The following is a 19,527-nucleotide window of genomic DNA, read 5'->3' on the forward strand; positions in this document are numbered from 1 at the left end:
GTGTTAACACGTTCACTGCTTTGTTCTTTGGGTCTGGGCAGCTTGGCCCAGCAACACGCATCTACAGCAGGGAGGGACAGCAAAAAACCACCCCTGCTCCCCCAACCACTGTTCTTCGCAGGCAAGATACACGCGATGCCATTGCAGAACGCAGCTGAAATTCACGAGAGGACAGCGTCGCTGCGATTTGTTATTCTTCCCTAGTCTTTCTAGTGTTCTAATGGATTTATTCTCCACCACGGAGCAGTCTCCAGACAGGGTGGCTCTGGAAGGTGATGAGCCGTCAGCGCTCAGCTCCCTCGCTCGGCAGCTGGGCACGCGCTGGGTATCTCGTTGGAAGCAGCGCCAAGCACTCGCTGCGTTTCGCACATCTCTCTCGCGCGCTGCCTTCCTCTCGCTCCTTAAGTTATTATCTTTCTCCCGGCGGGATAAAGATTCCCGAATTTTTTTTCTTTCACCTGTTCTATTGACATCGTGCCAGACTGAAGCGCTGCCGCCTGAATGGTAATGACCAGAACGCGTTCAGAGAGAGGGGAGCCAGGAGCAGGTGGGGAAGGGATTCAATCGCCCATCAGCTCCGTAACCTTGTTTCTGACACCACGAGCGCCTGCTGCATTCGGTTTTGGCTCTAAGGGGAAGAAAAGCACCACGAGCCAGCATCAGACCTGGGATTCTAACATCTCCTGTAAATGGAAATAACTAGAAAATAACCTCGCTAATGATCAAAGAACATGTGCTCGTGCTCTTTTCATATAAGGAGAGGAAACGCTCCCTTTTCCAGCTTGCCCTAAAGCTTTTTGCTCAGTGTCAGAACTTCTGTAGGAAAAATGTTTCTCAGAGAGGTGGATTCAACTTGGCAGCACCCTCGGCACGCCAGCCTGGCTATGGAAAGCTCCCTGAGAGCACAGTTGCTTTATGCATGGACATGAAGATGGTGCATCTCTCCGTAGTATCTATTCAGTGGAAAACAACTGTGGAAATAATCAGAACTGGAATAGGGATAGCGTGAAAAAAAACACATATCCCAGCACTCCCCCACCATTATAGGATTGAAATACCCATCTGCTATTAAACGCTTGTGCACTGGGCTGCCCAACGCCAGCTCTGGAAGATTGAAATATCAGTTACAGATCAATTTTCTCCTCAAATAAACACTAATGCAGGATAAACAGTATTAGAAGATGCAATCGTAACATTGCTGACTGCGGGCTGGACTTCCCGCTGCTCGCAGCAAGTTTAAGCCTAGAGATTAATTAACCTGAGAAGCTATCACTTAGGGAAGATTTAAGGCTCTCGCGTCGGGAATATGAGCAGAGGAGAAGCCGCGCGTGCAGGAAGGCAGCGGAGAAGGAAGGAGGTGAACACGCTTTGATTTTCTCACGGTTGCCTTTTGTTCTGCTCAGCACCGGTTCTGGCTGTAGGGATCAGGTGCGTGAGTCGGGGTGAGCCCCTCTCCATGGCCAGCGTCACGCTCACGGCTCTTCTCCCAGTTCTGGATCTCAGTTTTGCTGGCAGTGCTGCATTTTGGCATGGACTTACATCCAACGCAGGTCGAAGCTCCGCAGGTTGCCACTTGGCACTCACCTGTGTTTTGCTCAGTCCTTACCTTCTGTGAACTCCTCTGTCTTACGAACTGTGCTGCTGTTGTTCTTCAGAGTGCTGTGCACTGGGAAGCAGGTGTTGCTTAGTGAGCAGCATCATAAAGAACCAACGGCTGTGAAGCTCTGCTTAAGGAATGAAGTGCCACAGGAGTTACACTCTGGTTCTGAACGTCCGAGTGCCATCTAAAAGACAACACCCTGTGTCAGGGCTGGAAATCTGGGCTCACACCACAGCTGAATTGCCAGCTCCCTTTTCTTCCACATGGGATTTAAAGCAAGCTCCACTTGCTGCTCTGAATTTGTGATCTGCAAAGGTTATAGAATCATTGAGGTTGGAAAAGACCTCTGAGATCATCCAGTCCAACCGTCCACCCACCACCAATACTGCCCACTGCCCACTGCCCACATCCCTCGGTGCCACATCTCTGTGTTTGTTGAATGCTTCCAGGGACAGTGACCCCACCACCCCCCGGGGCAGCCCATTCCAGCACCCAACCACTCTTTGGGAGAAGGTTTTCCTCATATCCAACCTGACCCTCCCCCTAAAGTCCCCCCGAGACCCATCTCAGCGCCAAATCATGGGATGCTCCTCCGGGCTTTTAGGAATAAAACTTTTCTTTTGAAGACAGCTAGGAACCTCTCAAGGCAACAAAACCTTTTGTGTTTGCATTACCTGTCCCAACAGATGTTGCCACGTCCCTCCCACCACCGAAATGTTCTGCGCTGCCAGCGGGCGCCGTGCTGCTGAGCACAGGTGTGTGCACGATGTGCCAAGTGCTTCTCATCAGGGACCGTCCTCCCCCAGCCAGGAGCTGAGCAAAGCAGGCTGCTCAGTGGGATAAATGCATGCAGCAAGCCAACCTTACCACCGTGCTCAGCAACCAGCACATTATGCTGAAACTCAAATTAAGTACTCAAGATAGCCACCTTTCTTGGGAAAAAAATGCACAACAAAACAACAAAACCAATCAACGATCTTTTAAATGTCAGCTATCAGCTTAATAAAGCAACTACAAGTGCTCAGTCCAAGCACTTCCAGCAGCTTTTTCCTCCTCCTCATTCGACCCTTTAGGAAGTACGGCTCAAGCTGCTACAATGGATTGACACGTGCCAACCCTGCCTTGCAGAATTGGCTGAGTTTGTGACGTAAGGGTGCTGGGAGAGGGCAAGGCACTGCACTCACCTCTGTGGCTCTCCTGCATGCAGTCAGCCAGGAATCTGCTACCCTCCCAGAGGGGAGCTGAGCTGCAGCACCGCTCCTGTGGGTTCAGCAGCCTGGGAAAATGCATCAGAGATTTCCCAGAGGAGCTAACGTCTTCTAGAGAGCAAGGTTCCCTTCTCAGACTTGCAGGAGATACTGGAAGGCAGCATCAGCAAAGGCTTGCAGGCGACCTCAGGGCTCTTACCCCAGATACTAAAAGCAGGCGATACAGAATCACAGAACACCCAGAGCTGGAAGGGACACATAAGGATCAGAAAGTCCTGGCTCTGCGCAGGAGCACCCCAAAATCAGACCCGAATTTACCAACACTGACCTGCCCTCCCCACTGCAACGCAGAGCTCCGGCAGCACAGGCAAAGAGTGCAGGATGAGAGGCGAGGGTAGTTTTGTAACATTAATTTTTTTTTTATTAAGAAGACAGATATTTTATAGTACTTCTTTTTCTTTGTAAAAATGGTATACATGAACCGATACAAAATGTGAATGGGAACAGATGGATATGTATTTTTCTTACATTGTAACATCTTCCATGGACACCTTAAAACAGAACTGGCCTAAGGGGAAAAAATAAAACGGCTGGGTGAATAAAGAACAAGGCTGTTTAGCATCAGTCACGCTTCCTTCATTTGTAATTCTCCTTTAAACGTGTTTGTTCTTTCTTCACACTTAAAAATCCTAATGACCTAAAGCTGTACAAAGTAATACTCAACAATACATTTCAAACAGTGCACTGTATACTGAAGAAAAAATACATAAACCAATATACAACTAAAATTCGTAATTTCCTGTTTTTTTTTTTTTAATTCTGTTTTTTTTTTTTTTTTTCTCCTTTTTCCAATGTGTGGGGCCGAAATTTTTGCAATCTACCTGAGACGGAAAACACCAATCAAAACACATGAACCTGAGACATGTCAACATTTTAAGTCAAAGTTACATCGGTAACACTGCACTACTGTACACTTTCAAAACAAAGATGGGCTGTCCAAAAACAGGATGCCAATTCTGTGACCGACGAGTAAAAAAAGGCCCCCCCCCCCCCAAGAACTCTACATGCTGAATGCTTCTCACCATGGTGTGGTTGGGCAATGGTGCTGAAGGCTCAGAAAAGAGCTGCGCTCGACAAAATTTGCTCAGGAGGAAAAAAGAACAAAAAAACAACAACAACAAAAAGCTATTCCTGTGAGTTTCTTCTTCTTGTGTTAAGGGAAAAGACCGACTACTGCTCCGGAATGGACTCGTTGGTTTTCATGCCATCCCATTCCCAACAGACTCCTGCGTTACAATGGTTCTGCCAAAAATAATGAAAAACAAACAAACAAACAAAAAAACGCACACAGAAAGATGATTCCCCCCAACCCCCTAAAAAAAACACAGAGCTGACGCTAAGATTAATGTCACCCTTAAATAAATCAGCATACATGTTCCACATAAACGCAGTAAAAAAAAAAAGACCTCTCTCCATCAATTCACCAAATTCATGTAGAATTCCCATTCCGCCATCTCGCTGCGATCTGCTATCTGTCACAAATCTATAATCGACCTAAGTTCTCCTTTTTACCTATGGCTTTAATAAGTCAGTTAGCACTGTAACTTTGAACGCAAATTCCCACTTTTTATCCGTCAGATAAAAAAATAAAATAAAACAAAAGGCAGTTGTACCTGTCCAGCCGCCCCAGGGCTCGGACCTAACGCGGCGCGGGGACACGGTGGTGGCTCTGGGGTTGGGGACGCATGAGCAGCACCCGGTGGGATGAGCACCCAACCCCACATCCACCCCTGCTGCCAACGGAGGGGGACAGGACCCCATTGCTGCACACTGGCAGCTGTTGGCGCTCCGGGAGGGCTTTTCCTGTGCCAGCAAATCGGGGAGAAGTCGGGACAGAGAGAGGTTTGCAACAATGATCCGAGCAGAAATCCAATGCCCTGTCGCCTCTGCGGGGTGGATCCTGCACCCCAGAGCCGCCTTGGGCCGCAGGGCACCTGGCTGGGAGCAGAGCCCGGGCACGGACGGATGCACCGCGGGCGGGCAGCACCTTGTCTGAGTTGCGGGCTATTTTCTAGTCTCCATCAATCTAAAGCATTTGGAACACGGGCAGCCACAAACAGGTTCTCGTTTGTTTGTTTATCCAAGCCTTTACGACAATAGAGAAAATGGAAGATGGGTACAGCGAATTGCAAACTATGAAATCTAAAATGTGCTGGTTCTCCTCCGATGAAACCGAGTTTCGAACAGAAAACAGTGAAGATAAAAAGAAGGAAAAACACCTTGAAAGAAACCAACCTATTCCAAGGGGTCCCAGCAGGCAACTCCAGAAACAGAGGACAAAAGGGGAAACAAAGGACCACAGAAACCCGAAGGGAACTAACGCACAGAAGCCCCTCTTCTTCCCAGCCTCCTCCCAGACCCAAACAAACAGAAAGAAAACAAGGCACAGAATCTTCTGCAAATGACTTCACTAAACTAAATCCAAGCTGGACTTGGCCAAAAAAATAAAACCCAAACGAACTGAGGTGTCGAACAGCAGAGTGTACTTTACGAAGAATATTTTTACACAGCAAATCCCAGACCCTCCCAGTCTCACAGCTCTCCACCCATTTGCGTTTCTCTTTAAAAAAGACACAAGCTGGTTGCAACTTCCAACATCACTGTCTCTTTAGCGTTTAAATAGGGCCAGTAACCGTCCACGGTTGGACACCTCATTGAAACCAAGGCTGTTCTAGATGAAGTACTCTTTCTTTTCTTCGGAGTTGTTTTGTCCTCCTTCTGCATTGATGATAGCTGTGTCTGCGTCGGCGGCATCGTCCGCTCCTTTGGCTTCGTGAGTGAAGTATGTACCTGCAAAGGAAGCAGTATGCTCTGTGACGTGGCAAGAGCTAGCAACAAAGCCACGAGCAGGAGGGGCAATCAATGCCAACCAGAAGGGAACGGAGCCTGAGAGCAAGTCCCAGAGCACCGCAAAGCCCAGCACACGGAGATGAGGTTTCCCCAGTCCTGCCCAAGACACCCCAATGTGCAACTCCTGTTTGCTTCCAATGCTTGGAAGCTTTCCCCAAGCTCCAAGAGCATCCATACAAGATGCTCTCGGTGAAGCTGGTAAACACAAATCCTTTGGTGCGAAGCGCAGTCCGCGTGCACAGGGGCTGGAGCGGTCACATGTGATGTGACTGCAACAGGCTCCCAGGACAGACCAACCATGTTACAACGTAAACCACCTGGCACATATGCACCAGCTCAGGTCAGTGAGGTTTCGTAGCCAGACCTCCAAATTTTGGCTCTAACTTCTGTACCAAGCACACTCAGCACAGCACGCTGGTTGCCTGCCACAGCTTTCCTCGTTTTGCCACTTAAAAGGGAGGAGATGCTCTTCTAAAGCACCCAGAGGGCCAAAACATCACGCGGAAACTGAAGCGCGTGCCAAGTCCGCTCATTTTCCAGTTGCAGTCTTTGTCTTACCTTTATGTCTCGCAAAATATCGCCCTAAAATGATGAGCAGGCAAAGCATGGCAAATACAACCACGGCCACGACACCGCCGACGACTGCGTGGTCCACGCTCCTTATTGCCCCTTCCTCACCTGCACGAGAATCTGTTGAGATTAGAAGAGCAGTAAGAATTGGGGACTCACTAGGACGCAAGGTGAAGGTTTTGGCTGCAGCCGCCCTCCGGTTTGGAAAAGCCACCCTTCTGCTTTCCAAAGGAGATGGGATAAAGCATGGAGCTATCCAGACAGATGAGTTCAGGGTGAACTGATCTGGCCGATACCTCGCCAGGTGCCTCCCGCTACAAGCAGCAGCACTACCACTACTGGTGGGCAGCTGGGACAAGGAAAAGAGGAGAAGAGACGTGGAATCGTTGGTGGGCATGAGTATTTGGAGATTCCCCTAGGATACTCCCCAAATTCCAACCTTCCTGAGGGGCAGGGGGCACAGCGAGGAGCGGTACAACGTGGCAATAGGAATCGTTAGCTCTAGAGAGACATCATTAACAAGTGCCCCGCTGAAAACACTTTAACATCAGCCCCAAAAAAACAATCAACCGAGCTCTGTAAATGCATTTACAGCCATCTTCTCCCCCAATAAGAACTCAAAATTACATAATTAAGCATGACCTTTTCTGTTCATTACAGCTCATGACGTCCGGAGACACAAAACTCTTAATCCTGACTATAAAAACCTCTTCAAAAGCAGATAGTGAGCAATAATTGTGCATCGCCTCCAACTGCTTTATTTTATTTATTTAACTCCTCACCATGCAATTAGTTTTCTTTTATAAGCATCTCTCCCTTAGGATGCCATCACGGGGAGAGGAATGACTTATTTGGCTGAGGAACAACTCCAAAATGAACCCGGAATGAGCTATGGCCATGTAAAATGAATGTATAGCAGTGTAAACAATTTTAATTTAAGAACGCAGCTACATCAACCCTCACTGCAATTCTAATGGCACCCGAGATTTATAACGTAGTAAAAAACAATTATTCTCCCGTTGATTAATACATTAACATTTTGGAATAGAAGCTAAACCATTGTCTCTCTTTTTTTTTTTTTTATTGAGTCAAGCGCGACACCTCCATTAAAATGATTTACTAGCCATACCTTACAATTTAAGCACAGCAGCAACAGAAACGGTAAAAATCTTTTAACTTTACATGATTTGTGAAGTCATATGTGAAGGATTTACCATTTAGATCTTTCACTACAAGAAGCACATGGCCTATAAATCTGCCCTGCATGCAGCTGCCCGGGCACCTAAGAGAAATGCATTTTACCAGGAAGACTGAGAGTGCAAATTCAAGTCAATTTTTAAGAAAGATTTATCCCGGTCTCTCTCCAAAGAACAGAGCAAATCTCTGAAGCCTCCACCTCTAATAATATTTGAAGTTTATCGATCAAGCGTACAGATCCGTGACAGCTAAAGGTAATGGTGCTCTTTTGAGCTGAAACCTGATACAATGCTCTCAAGCAGGAGCCCAGGATTTACGCTTTCTATCGATATTTCCAATTCTGTTCTAAGATTAAGCACTAAGGGATGTAAGTAAATAACTCGTGACTGGGAGCGCTGTGTTGCACGCTTTAATTAAAACAATTTAAGAAGAAACCTTGGAGTATTTCTTCAACTAAGTTTTCGAAGCAGCAGCTTTGGCACACACAATGGTTTAACGTCGCCAAGCTCTGGTGCACGCTGGGGCATAAGACAAAGAACAGCCCATGAGCATCACAACGGGAGAACCCCTTCCAGCAACTCGCCTAACGGGCTCAACTCAACGGCATAAAAAAGGTACTGCTGTAAACCATAAGGCATTTGCTTCCACGTAACCCAAAGCCGGGTCATTTAGCAGTGGGAGGAGCAAGCCAGGATGCACGTTAAAGCCTGGGGTTCAGCAAAGGGAGCACGCACCACGGGCAAGTGATTGCACAGGAATTCACCATCAGAATAAAAATGAGACACAGAGAACCGAAACACGAAGTTCTCTCTTAGGCTGTAACAGCAAAGTGCACTCAAAGGATAAAACTTAACTGCGAAACAACCCAGAATATGTTTTACTTGGTGGAGAAGCCCTACGCACAGCTCTCCCAATGAGAATTAACACATCTTGAACTGTCAGCAGCTCCACATCCAAGCAGAAGTACTGCCTTTGAGGTCAGTGATTCCCAGCTATCTGATGAAGACAAATAACAATAAGTATTTAAGAACACGGTGCAGGTCCTGGAGCCACGACAGAGGGATTTCTACCTGCTGTGGCAAGCCGCCAGAACATACCGCCTCTGAAAAAGGACATTTTTCTTCCTTTTTCTTTTTCTTTTTTCTTAAATCATCTTCAGTAAGAACAAACTGTGTCGTGAGCATTTCCCAGCATTTGCTGCTTTGGCAAGAAGCAGGATATCCCTGCTTGCTGATGGGAAGGATGCCCAGGGCGGTGCAGCGCGGTGCCAAGCACCACCCCACTTGGGTATGGACACTGCTGCTGCAGCAACCAAGGAAAACCAGAGCCTGGGGTGTTCTGGGGCCACTGCAACTTCAGACAAGCTGCTGCTTCAGATGTGCTCTGCTCTGGGATATGCGCTGTCGTTTTTTTCTTTAGTCTTTACATTCATAGAATCATAGAATTGCTCAGGTTGGAAAAGACCTTTGAGATCATCAAATCTAACCACAACCTAACCGTACTACCCTAACAGCCCACTGCTAAATCATGTCCCCGAGCACCACATCCAAACGGTTTTTAAACACATTCAGGGATGGTGACTCAACCACCTCCCCGGGGAGCCTGTTCCAGTGCTTAACAACCCTTTCTGTAAAGAAGTTTTTCCTGATATCCAACCTAAACCTCCCCTGGCGCAACTTGAGGCCATTAATAAAACTTTACATGAATAAAACTTTGCAAAGTGCAAGTTCACTCCATTAAGTACATGGCTAAATACCTTCTTCACCCTTCAGATGTAAGCTCGTGGTTGCAAACCACGATACCCAACCCGACAGTGGTTGCAAACCACGTGATACCCAACTGTGCAGCAGTTGACGGTGCACTTCCGACTTTAAAGATATTCATATTTACATATTAATTACCCAAGGAATGGCTCTTGGCGTCTAATTGCCAATGTGCTGGATGAAACAGGCGGGAGCTCTGTTTAAAAATAAACACATCGCATTTAGAAACACTACAACCCTAGCACTTGCTGGAATTAGCTCCTCTTCCTGTCCTTCCCTATGTTGCATTGATTTGCTCTCCAAAGGAACCACTTGCAATTTAAAATAGAATAAAGATCAGATTTTTCAAAGCGGAAGCCTTCTCGCCAAATTGTTTCTCCTTCTTAAAAAGGAAAGTAAGAACAAGGCAGTAGAAATTCATGAGTCTGCATGCCCTGGGGCTCGCAGGGGTTCCTACTGCCTTTACTTTGTGAGGGTGGTGCCCAGCAGAAATAATCCCAGAAGGCTGCGGATTGTTTCATACTGAGTATCAGTAATTGATGCCACTCATTATATCCTTGGTAATAAAGTGTTGAGACTACGGAGTGAGGAATCGTTCCCCAAATTTGTGCCAAGAAAGACAAACTTGACCTTAAAAACTGGGATCTGCTTGAAAATGCTATCTCCGATTCACAAAAGCTATTCCCGCTTCATATCTATGATTAAAAAAAGAAATCACAACTTTATTACTGAAGAGGGAACAGACGAGATGGCAGGAACTGACAAAATGCCACATTATTTGCTAATCCTAATATGTTATTCTTCCTTAAGATTTGCTTTTCTCAGCACCAATTCAATTATAGATGCTACAAATCCTTCTGACATTTAATTCCCTCTTGTCAGAGAGTAGTAAATGTATACATGCAGAGCTTTCCCATTAAGATGTTAATATATATTGGAGCACGCTGGCCTTTAAATCGAATAGTCAGAATGTTTCTACAATGGCTTTGTTTTGTTTTGCTTGTGTTTTCTTGAGGGTGGAAGGGGGGAGAAAAGGGAGGGGATGGAAGGAGTCAGCACAGAGACACTACTGCATGTTGGGGACAACACGCACAACTATTCTGCTACGTTGCACCTCAGCTGGACCCCAGGTCAGAACGTGGTGCTTTGGTGTGATCCAAACAGGGCGGATTGTATCAAAGCACCTTAAAGGAAAACTGCAGTGATAACGGTACCATCTGCTCAGGACAAGTCAACATATGCAGAAAAAAAATCAATTTTTGTTTTAAACTCCTGTGTTGAGAAGAGGACGACTGTGCCCTGCATTAAAGGTATGCCATATTTTTACCTAACGTAGCACTGAACCTCTCTGCACGAGATGCAGCACGATACGCAGCAGCAGAGAGCACTGCAGCCCTATTTAAAATTGTGTCTGATAAGAAACTTGGGGAGCTTTTAAATTCGGTTTTGCTCATTATTTTAACCAAGCACCACTTTAACTGACAAAAATAAATGACAGGGCTCCCAACAAGAATCCTGAAGTTTTCCTTTAAACAGAAAGCGTAATTCGTTAGAACACTGCGCGCACAGAAACTCGTTTTGTGCCTGGTTCCTACTCCATTCCACGCTAACTCCCTTAGCATTCAATATTTAGAGTCCTGACCAAGCACTTGGCAGCACACCCACGGTGCTCTGCTCACCTTTCTCCTGGCTTGAAGACAAACCCATGCAGATGGCAAAACTGACACTCGTCAGCCCCAATATCCGAGCACGGAGAGTGACTCAGGGAAGTGGTAATGAGGAACCCACAGGAGACGTTGACGTTGATTATTTCTCACATGAATATTCCCACCTGACATCCCTATCTTAAACCTGACAAAGCTTCGTTATGTGACTTATGGTTGGTGGGGTTTTTTGTTGTTTTTTTTTTTTTAAATAAGTGTTAATAACGATCTCAAATTCTCTTAACATTTTTGCAGTAGTAATTGTTTAAAAATAGATCACTCACTGCAGCCTCGGGAGCATGAAAAAAAAAAAAGCTGGCAGATTTTAATAGTAATATCCTCATAATGTGGGTCAAGCTCCTTCAGCAAGGTTTAGCTTATGGAAGGCTTTTCTCCTCCCTACTACTCAATAAATAGGCTCCAATCAACTCTGTTATTAATGAGGCTTTGAGATATACATATTTATATTTATATATACACACATATGCGTGTGTATGCATATGCCAGCTCTTCTTTTTTGTAAGTGGTGGCATCTGAAGATTAGCAGAAAGGACTGGATTGGACCTGACTGACTTCACTAGCTGGTTTTTAATTACACATCAATCACATCTGAGTTAAAAGCTTCAGACCTATTAGGAACAAATCATGTTATTTAGCTGAAGAACTCCGGAGTGACTTAACGCCAGTCCTCACTTTCTGGTATTGCTATTACCTTGAGCAGCACGGCTCACTGTTTTACCCACATGCTCCAGCACTGTTTCTTACTAAGGCTCCACTTTAAATACCAGAGGCATGATATAACCAAAGCTTTTGGAGACATAACCTATCATAGAATCACAAAAGCTGGAAAAGACTCTAAGGTCATCCAGTCCAACCATCCACCTACCACCAATACTGCCCACTAAACCATGTCCTCCAGCACTGCAACTACCCTTAAACACCTGCAGGGATGGTGACTCCACCACTTGCCTATCCCATTCTGGCTCAGGAAGCTGAGTTCTGATCTAACAGTTTCGTTTTGTGACATTTTTGGGGGTATCCCTGAAACTTTTTCTGCAGCCATTTGCGCTATAAAAGCAGAAAACTGATGGAGTTTTTCACAAGCATGTAGCATAGATACGAATTCTGGCAGATTTAGATTTATTCCTGTGCTTACACAAAAATTTATTTCTTAGTGAAAATTAATTTCATGCTATTGACATTGGACAACACGGGTTGAATTTGTGTGCGCCCACATGCATGCGTATACATAGCAGCTCTCCTGACAGCTGCCCTGCTTCCCAGATGCAATAAATGCATCACGATAGGGAAGAGAAAACCTAAATTCTTTCAAGAATTCCAAACTCATCAATCTTTTTTTCCCCTTGTTAAAGTTTTGCCTATTATGCAGTTAAAACACCAAAACGATGCAAGTTTCCACACTTCCCCAGTGGCCATGAGTTAGGTGCAACGACCTTACATCGCTCGATGAACCAACTATTCCTCTTTCCTAAGAGATACAAAACCAGGTTAGCTCTGCTCTTGACAAATGGATGGTGAATCCTTTTTGGAGAACCAAGTTTTTGACGTCAAGGAACATCACTAAAATGTGGGGCAGCCGTGGAGGTGTTGGTGGGCAGAGCTGGGAGAACAGGTTGCCTTCAGTTCAGAACCACTGAAAAATAATCATCAGTGCTCATCTGCTAGCTGGGAGACAGTAATCACCGCCCACACGGCGGGATGAGCAATAATATTATTCATTGCTACAGTCCAGCATTAAGTGTGCTGCTCCTACCCCTACTCTAATTTATTGATGGACTGTTAAAGAGTAGTGTCAACCTGTTCGTCGTATCGTAATTGAATTTGGTCTAATTTAAGCTAGAGAAATTCAAGGAGTTCATCCTTCTTCAATCAATAAGCTCCTCTTCAGTGACCCATTTTAAGATCGCTTCATAAAAAAGAATGCATTTTGCTTTAATAAATTTAATCACTATGACAGCTGCTCAATGTTTATTGGTTGTTTCTTCAGACTTCCCTCCGCTAGAAAATGGAGCGACACTTACAATCAATAGTAATTGATTAATCAGCAACCCCTTGAACAAAGGTGCTAATCAGGTTTTGATTAGTTAATCAAACCAGATGTAAAGGCTACACGGGTCTTTCTTGATTGTTCAGTGTTTTACAAGATGTGTATCAACACTGCTGAGCAAAACAAGAAGACCATAATGCACCTGAGGGGCCCGACAATACAGATGTACGGAATTAGATTAAATGGATTATTGCAATCACCGCACACAGCAGCATATATATTTATATGCGTGCGTGCGTAGGTATACACACACACCAACACAAAGCAGTTTGGACTCGTCATTCACAGCACTGCCGGAATTGTCTCTGTTAACACTACAGGGCTGAAATAAACGCTGCAGTAGAATAAGAAGTCAATCTGTGCTGCAGAAGTGTGAGACAAACGTCTCTGTCCCGTACATCCCACGTTAGGAGCACAGCTCTGAGAGGTACAGACACACACAAGTTAACGCGGCACTGGGAACTAGCTACCTGGATGCAAGGCAATAGATGCATTACTTATTTGTACAGTTGGCAGAGCCTCCGTTGAAGCATTTAGCAGGACACCAGTACCTGAAACGAACAGCACACTGAGCAAACAGTGCAGCGCGAGCAGCACATTCAGTTTATACCACATTTCAACAGCCCGGCGGGCTGAGCACGCACCTCTGCGGGACGGGCTTCGGCTCAGCACTCACCTGTGCTGCCCTCTGATCTGCTGCCACCAGTCCAAAACGGGATCCTATGTCAGTTTCTCGGGAATCTGGGCATGAGTTATGTGATGGAGGGCAGAGGCTTGGTCAGAGCAGAGAGCAGTGCAGGGCTGCTGCTCTGTTTTCCAGTAATATTGGTATGTTTGACTTGGGAGAGCCATCCTTTGGTCGTACACAAATAACTTAAGATTGCAACAAGCAAAAAACCAAAATTCTTAGGGGGAAAAAAAACCCATCAGTAGTCAAAACTGATGCTCCAAAATGGGTGTTTGTTAGTGCACAAAGGTGCTCGCTCACCTGCTCGGTGCTTGCGCTGCTTTGTGGGAAGCCCAAAGGAAACTTGGGACTTCCAATTTCAGATTGACAAAAAGAAGAAAAATAGAAAGCGTATCACCAGCCAACACATCCACAGCTCTCTGAGGAAAGTGGATGCGTCAATGCAAGGTGAGTGCACGAGTGAATGAGCGCACGGCGGAGCTGGGCAGCACAGACACCCAGCTTGTGCTGCTGCCAAGGGGAGGCAGGGCTGCTAGCAGACACCCATTTTGAGGAATTCCTTCCTGGAATTAATACCCATCCTTCTCTTTGTTCACCAAAATGTGTATCTTCTTTAAAAAAAAAAAAAAAAATCAAATGAAAAAATAAAGAGTATCAGAGCAAAACAGTTATTTTCCACCCACACAGTGATATTTAACAGACACCTAGTGCTTCTTACCTATGAGATCTGGCCCAGGCCTGCAATAATAATTATTAGTATTGCTCAGGTGTTAGAATACATATCGAGTTAATCAATCATTTCTAACCTCTTGGCCAAAGCATCCTTATAGTGGCTTACAGGAAGAGATGCTGCAAGTTTCATTGGAGAAAAGCATTTTATGGAAAAAGTCTGAGGTCTCAGGGTTTTGGTACCTAGCATTAGTTTTTTTAAACTGCAGAACAAAACAGTGCTGGACCAAACCCAACCAGTGTGCACCCCATGGTAGGGACCTGCTGGGATGGGGACCAGGCACCGGTGCTTTCCGTGCTCCACTGTTTCCCAAAGGAGAGCCTGCCAAAGCATGGATCAGAGGTTCGGACTGCGCCACGACCCTCGTTTTGTACACCCCAATTGCCCCAAGCCGCCCACTGAGGATGCTTTTGCTTATTCATCTGAATTAAGAATTGGCAAGGATCAACTACAAAGATGTGTTCATGCAGCTTTCAGTTGCCCGTGGATGGAAAAAAAAAAAAAAAAAGTCTGAATTGTTTGGCTCTATCTTTGCTGATAAAACCAGGACCCCAATCTGACGCTCCCCTTCCAAGAAACGAGCGGGCAGGCTCCGTTTAGCGCCGGCTGCACTTTCCAAAGACAGTTTCACACATTATGGCAGAGTTGAGTGTTTTCCAAACATCAAATTTCAACTCAACCGGCCTCCAAATCAGCATGCAAAAAGCTCCTGCGTGCCACCGAGGGCAGCGCGCCTGGCAGCCAGCCTGAAAGGTGACCCCGCTGCTCGGCGTTCCTCCCACCCCCTCTTCACTCCTTTCACAAAAAGGTGCCAATGCCAAAAAATAGGGAGGGAAAACCCAACAGACAGCAGCACGCTTCCAATCTGCGGGACTCAGTGCGCCATTAAGTGCTGCACCACAGCGACTATACAATGCAACATGGCCAAGACGCAGAAATCAAAGTGGAACCGGTATCTAGCGTAGAAGAGCAGTGCTTTACCTAGGTGCTAGCCCTTACCTGAGAGATCCCCATAGTCCAGCTCCTCTGCGGAATTTGGCAACTGAGTAAAGCCTTACAAGTAAAAACAAACTCATTTTTCTTTGTATTCCTCAAGTGACAATAAACAACACACTTAAGAACTGAGGGTGAATTTCTTGGGGGGTGGGGGGAAACAAATGAGTCAATCACTTGCCATCTTCTGCTGGTCTGAGCAGAGTAAGTAACTTGTATTTCAGGATTCCAATCATTTACTTTATTACTGACAGACTGGCAGAAACATTCCTCAGTCTACACTGTTAACACATGGAACATGGAGGTGAACCAAAGTCACTCATTCATAACAGCATGCAGAAACCCCCAGACTCAGCCTTTGACTCATCAAATAGGGGCAATTTCCCAATTAATTCTGGTTTGATTTGGGTTATGGACACGTATCGATGCCAATTTTTCTTCCAATTTTCCACTGAAATTCAGCGGTTTTGGGCAACGTTGACAAGCACAGCAATTTATAAATTCAAGAATATCGTGGAGCACATTTCAAAACTGAAAGGCATCTGTAGATGCAGACTGCAGGCTGAACCTTCTGTAAAAAAAATGGACAAAAATAATTTAATTTCCCAATTTTAACACATTTCTGGGAAAAAAAAAAAAAGCATCTGCCCTCAAAGCTGATCAAGACAAACTCTTGGCACCGGAACACTGCCAGTGTGAGCTCGAAGGCTGACCAAACCCTGATGTGCTTGGGGAGACTGAGGGCATCAGGAGGTGGGTGAGCTCTCAGTGCCTCACAGGGCAGCTTGAGATGTGCTCTGTGCTCACCCATGCTTTGCAAAATGGATCCAATGAACGCTAGCGGGTGTTGCTTTGAGTTCTGGGTTTATTCGTGGTATGGGGTAAACCCTGTTCAAGAGCAAGGCAAACGCCTCACAGAGCTTCCTTACGCTCCTGGCAAACGCTGGAAAAAAGTTCTTTGTGCTTCCAGGAGCTTTGGAGCCTGGAGGAGCAGCAATCCTCCATCCCCGTCTCCTTCTTACACGTGAGGGAGGAGAGAGCAACAGCAGCTCGAGATGGATTTTTGCAGGGCAAAGGCTTCCTTGTAAATAACAAAGGTGTTCATACAGCACACTCAACGTGCACGCTTGTCTCCTGTTGGAAAGCTACAAGCAATACGTACAGCTCATTAAAAAGACATCTCCTTTTTTAGCGATGGGGTTTTAAGTACGTCATCTCGGAGCTACAGCCTGAACGATCTTCTAAAGAGGGAAGCTGTTCAGATTAATGGCAAGAAATTTGCCTTTGCAACGCTGCTGAATTCCAGGGAGCCACCTGTTTTTATTGCAATCTATAAAAATAATTAGAGTGGAGCACGGAAGCACTGGACATGCAAACCCGTGCTCTGAGCAAGAGCCATTCAGCTCTTCTCTCTTCAGCATTGCTCCCGTGTATTCTTCCCTTTTGCTCACAGGGAACTACGATTCCTCCAGAGTGGGGGGAGAAAAAAAAAAGTGGCCAACGTTCCATTCTTAATGAAGGAAAAGAAAACTGAACGCTTCGGCAGTTCGGTTTCTACCTGCACCTGGCGCACCCAAAACCAGCATTAAAATGCATGGAGAGGCATTGCAGACCTGCTGCCAATCACATCTTGATTTTTTCTCCTTAAAACTTTTCCCATCCGTGATTTAAGGCCTTTCTTTCCTCTTCTGATCGGGACGCATTCAGCGCCCGCAGCGGCTTCTTTAAGACAGACGGAAGCTAACTTTCTGCTCAGGTGCAACGAAGAATGCATCTGAAAAATGCATCTGCAGCCTGGTGCAGGCGTCAGGCCAATTAAAGGGACATTTCTTGGCAGGTTTACTGATAGAGCAATGCTTTGTCCTTCTTCACGGGGCACCTCTGATTTTTAAGCAAAAATCTAAGTTCTCCTTTGTATCAAACTGTAAATAACCAATTCCGGATTCTGTTTCATGTGGAAAATTCTACGAGACTGAAGAGGAATCTTAACATGCGCGTGGATCTTTGTGATGTTTTATTCAATTGCCCCAAGGATTAGGTCTGTATTTAGAAACCTATTTACTCGCAGTTGCACTTTTAAGTAGGGCATTTTTAAAAAGGGAAAAAAAAAAAAAAAGTGGTTGGACAGCCAGAGCTGCTCGATAACGCTCACGCAGAAAGCACTGGGGCTTTATTTTTTCCTTGTACGCTGTTTAATTTGGCAAGATGTGCAAACCGACGAGAGCTCTGGCACGGCTGAGATTTTGGCTGCAGCTTCAGACAAGCAAAACTCATTTCAGGGACTGAGCACAACTGCAGAAAGCAACAGGAGCTTAACACAGGAGTGTTAAATATTCCTATTCAAAACCTTGCTAAGACCAAAAATTCATATGGGCATTCAGGGAAGTATTCCTGGCTTAGAAAATAATGTATCTGCTCTATTTTGGACAGCGTGTTTTCTTGCCACTCCTTACTTATGCTTGGGATCTTTTCACAGTACTGACCTACTCTCCAGGCTTTGTGCTCTGCCTGCTTCAAGAGAGCCTTTTTTTCACCCTATCTTCTCATTAATTAGCATTTGCAGACGTTCTGCCTGTGCTCTAAGTGCAGCACACACAGGTGCCCAAGCACACGCCACGCATGCAGGGAGCACAGCTCACTGCAACGGGCATTGGCTGCATTCTTGAAAAATCACAAAGAAGTTCATTAAAGCTCTTTGCCTATAATAGGATGGGGCCAAAACTTGAAGGGAAAAAATGTAACCTGTGTTACTTTTGCGGTAGCAAAAGAATGTGGTGTACGAGGTCATGGCTGTCGGTAGGCGCTCTACTGGTACAGGAGGCAAAAAGTGAGCTGGGGAATCTCACACAAAAGAGGGCAGCAACCTCAGAGGGCTGAGCTCCACAGCCTGCAAAGGAGGAATCACGTCTGGGAAGCAGCAAATTTGCATTAGGACCTTTGGAGGGGAGTGGGACAGGAGAGAAGAAGGGGAACGAGAAAAAAAAAACAAAAACCAAACAAACTGATTTTCCAAATTCAGGGCTGGCAGACTTCCAGAGCTACTGCCGCACCAATGCCTGCCCTCGTTTTGCCTGCACGTAGGCTGGGAGCTGCGATTTCACGGTGCGCCGGTGCGTCAGCCCACTGGCACCCTGACACGTGAAGTGCAAAAGAGAAGGGAAGGAGGGTTTACGCTCAGTAACCCCGTGTAGTGCAGTGCAGCAGAAGCACAAGCCTTCCTGCCGGCCATGACCATGCTGTTATTGGAGTTCTGGCAATGAACAGTGCAGAGAAAGGAGAAAGTGCATCAGAAAATTTACAGTTAAGCTCTCATTTTCAAACAAAAAGAGTTAACAATGTTCGTGCTTTTAAGTCACTCATGCATTGCTGCTGTTAACTCCATTCCATCAGAGAACAGGAATGGCAGGGGTTTTGCTACCGCTTTCACATGCATACACATACAGGACTCCTTTTCCCCCCAGTCCTCTAGGATACACTCCAAAAAATGAAATGACTCAAAATTCCTTTCCCAGATTGAAGTATTGTGCTGGTTCCACACTAGCCTTACATTTCATTTTCTTTGCTATCAATCTTTCTGGGTTTGGTTGTCGTTGGACTTTTTTTGTTGTTGTTGTTGTTTATTTTTTCTTCCCCCAATTCATTTGAAATTGTTTTTGGAGAAAATCCATTTGGCTTTAGTTCATGCCCATGCATTTCTAGTCATTCACATACATGCTCACTCCGATTGGACATTGGTAAGAACAAATGGCCAACGTACATAAACACCTGGTATACCCATACACACTCCAGCAACACAAGCTTGGAAAGAAATCTCAGAGTCTTCGCAGGAAAAGAACCCAAGAGGGCAAACACAGTGAAGTTCAGTACAAAACAGGTTGATTTTTAAGGCAGAAAAGTTTGTCAGAGCTAATTTGCGTAGGGTTGCTTGTCATTTCAGTTGCCAGTCTTATTCAGAAGCAGTCCCCCCCTATAGAGGTTAAAACACTCAGAGCCCTTCCTCAAATAAAAAGCATTATTTGTATGGCTATGACAAGTAAGAGATGAAAACCACCAGGATTTGTGCTTAAGAACCAGGTGGGTCACTCTGGTGGGGAGCA

General features: G+C 45.6%; 1 protein-coding gene across 8 annotated transcripts in view; it reads right to left on the reverse strand.

The window, feature by feature from the left end:
• Window positions 3,204-19,527, reverse strand: part of CADM1 (cell adhesion molecule 1) — a 162,642-nt gene continuing 146,318 nt past the window's right edge. For 4 of the 8 annotated variants that reach the window (XM_021375760.1, XM_021375762.1, XM_021375759.1 and 1 more), the window contains 2 exons: window positions 6,277-6,408; window positions 3,204-5,658 (listed from right to left, as the gene is read on the reverse strand). In XM_021375760.1, the coding sequence (XP_021231435.1) occupies window positions 5,540-5,658; window positions 6,277-6,408 (251 nt within the window). In that variant the 3' untranslated portion in view covers window positions 3,204-5,539. Of the gene's footprint in view, window positions 5,659-6,276; window positions 6,409-13,489; window positions 13,571-15,436; window positions 15,491-19,527 lie in introns of all 8 variants that reach the window. The other 4 variants (XM_021375755.1, XM_021375754.1, XM_021375758.1 and 1 more) reach the window with 2 other exon arrangements.

Source organism: Numida meleagris, chromosome 23 (assembly GCF_002078875.1).
Source record: "Numida meleagris isolate 19003 breed g44 Domestic line chromosome 23, NumMel1.0, whole genome shotgun sequence".
NCBI classification, from domain to species: domain Eukaryota; kingdom Metazoa; phylum Chordata; class Aves; order Galliformes; family Numididae; genus Numida; species Numida meleagris.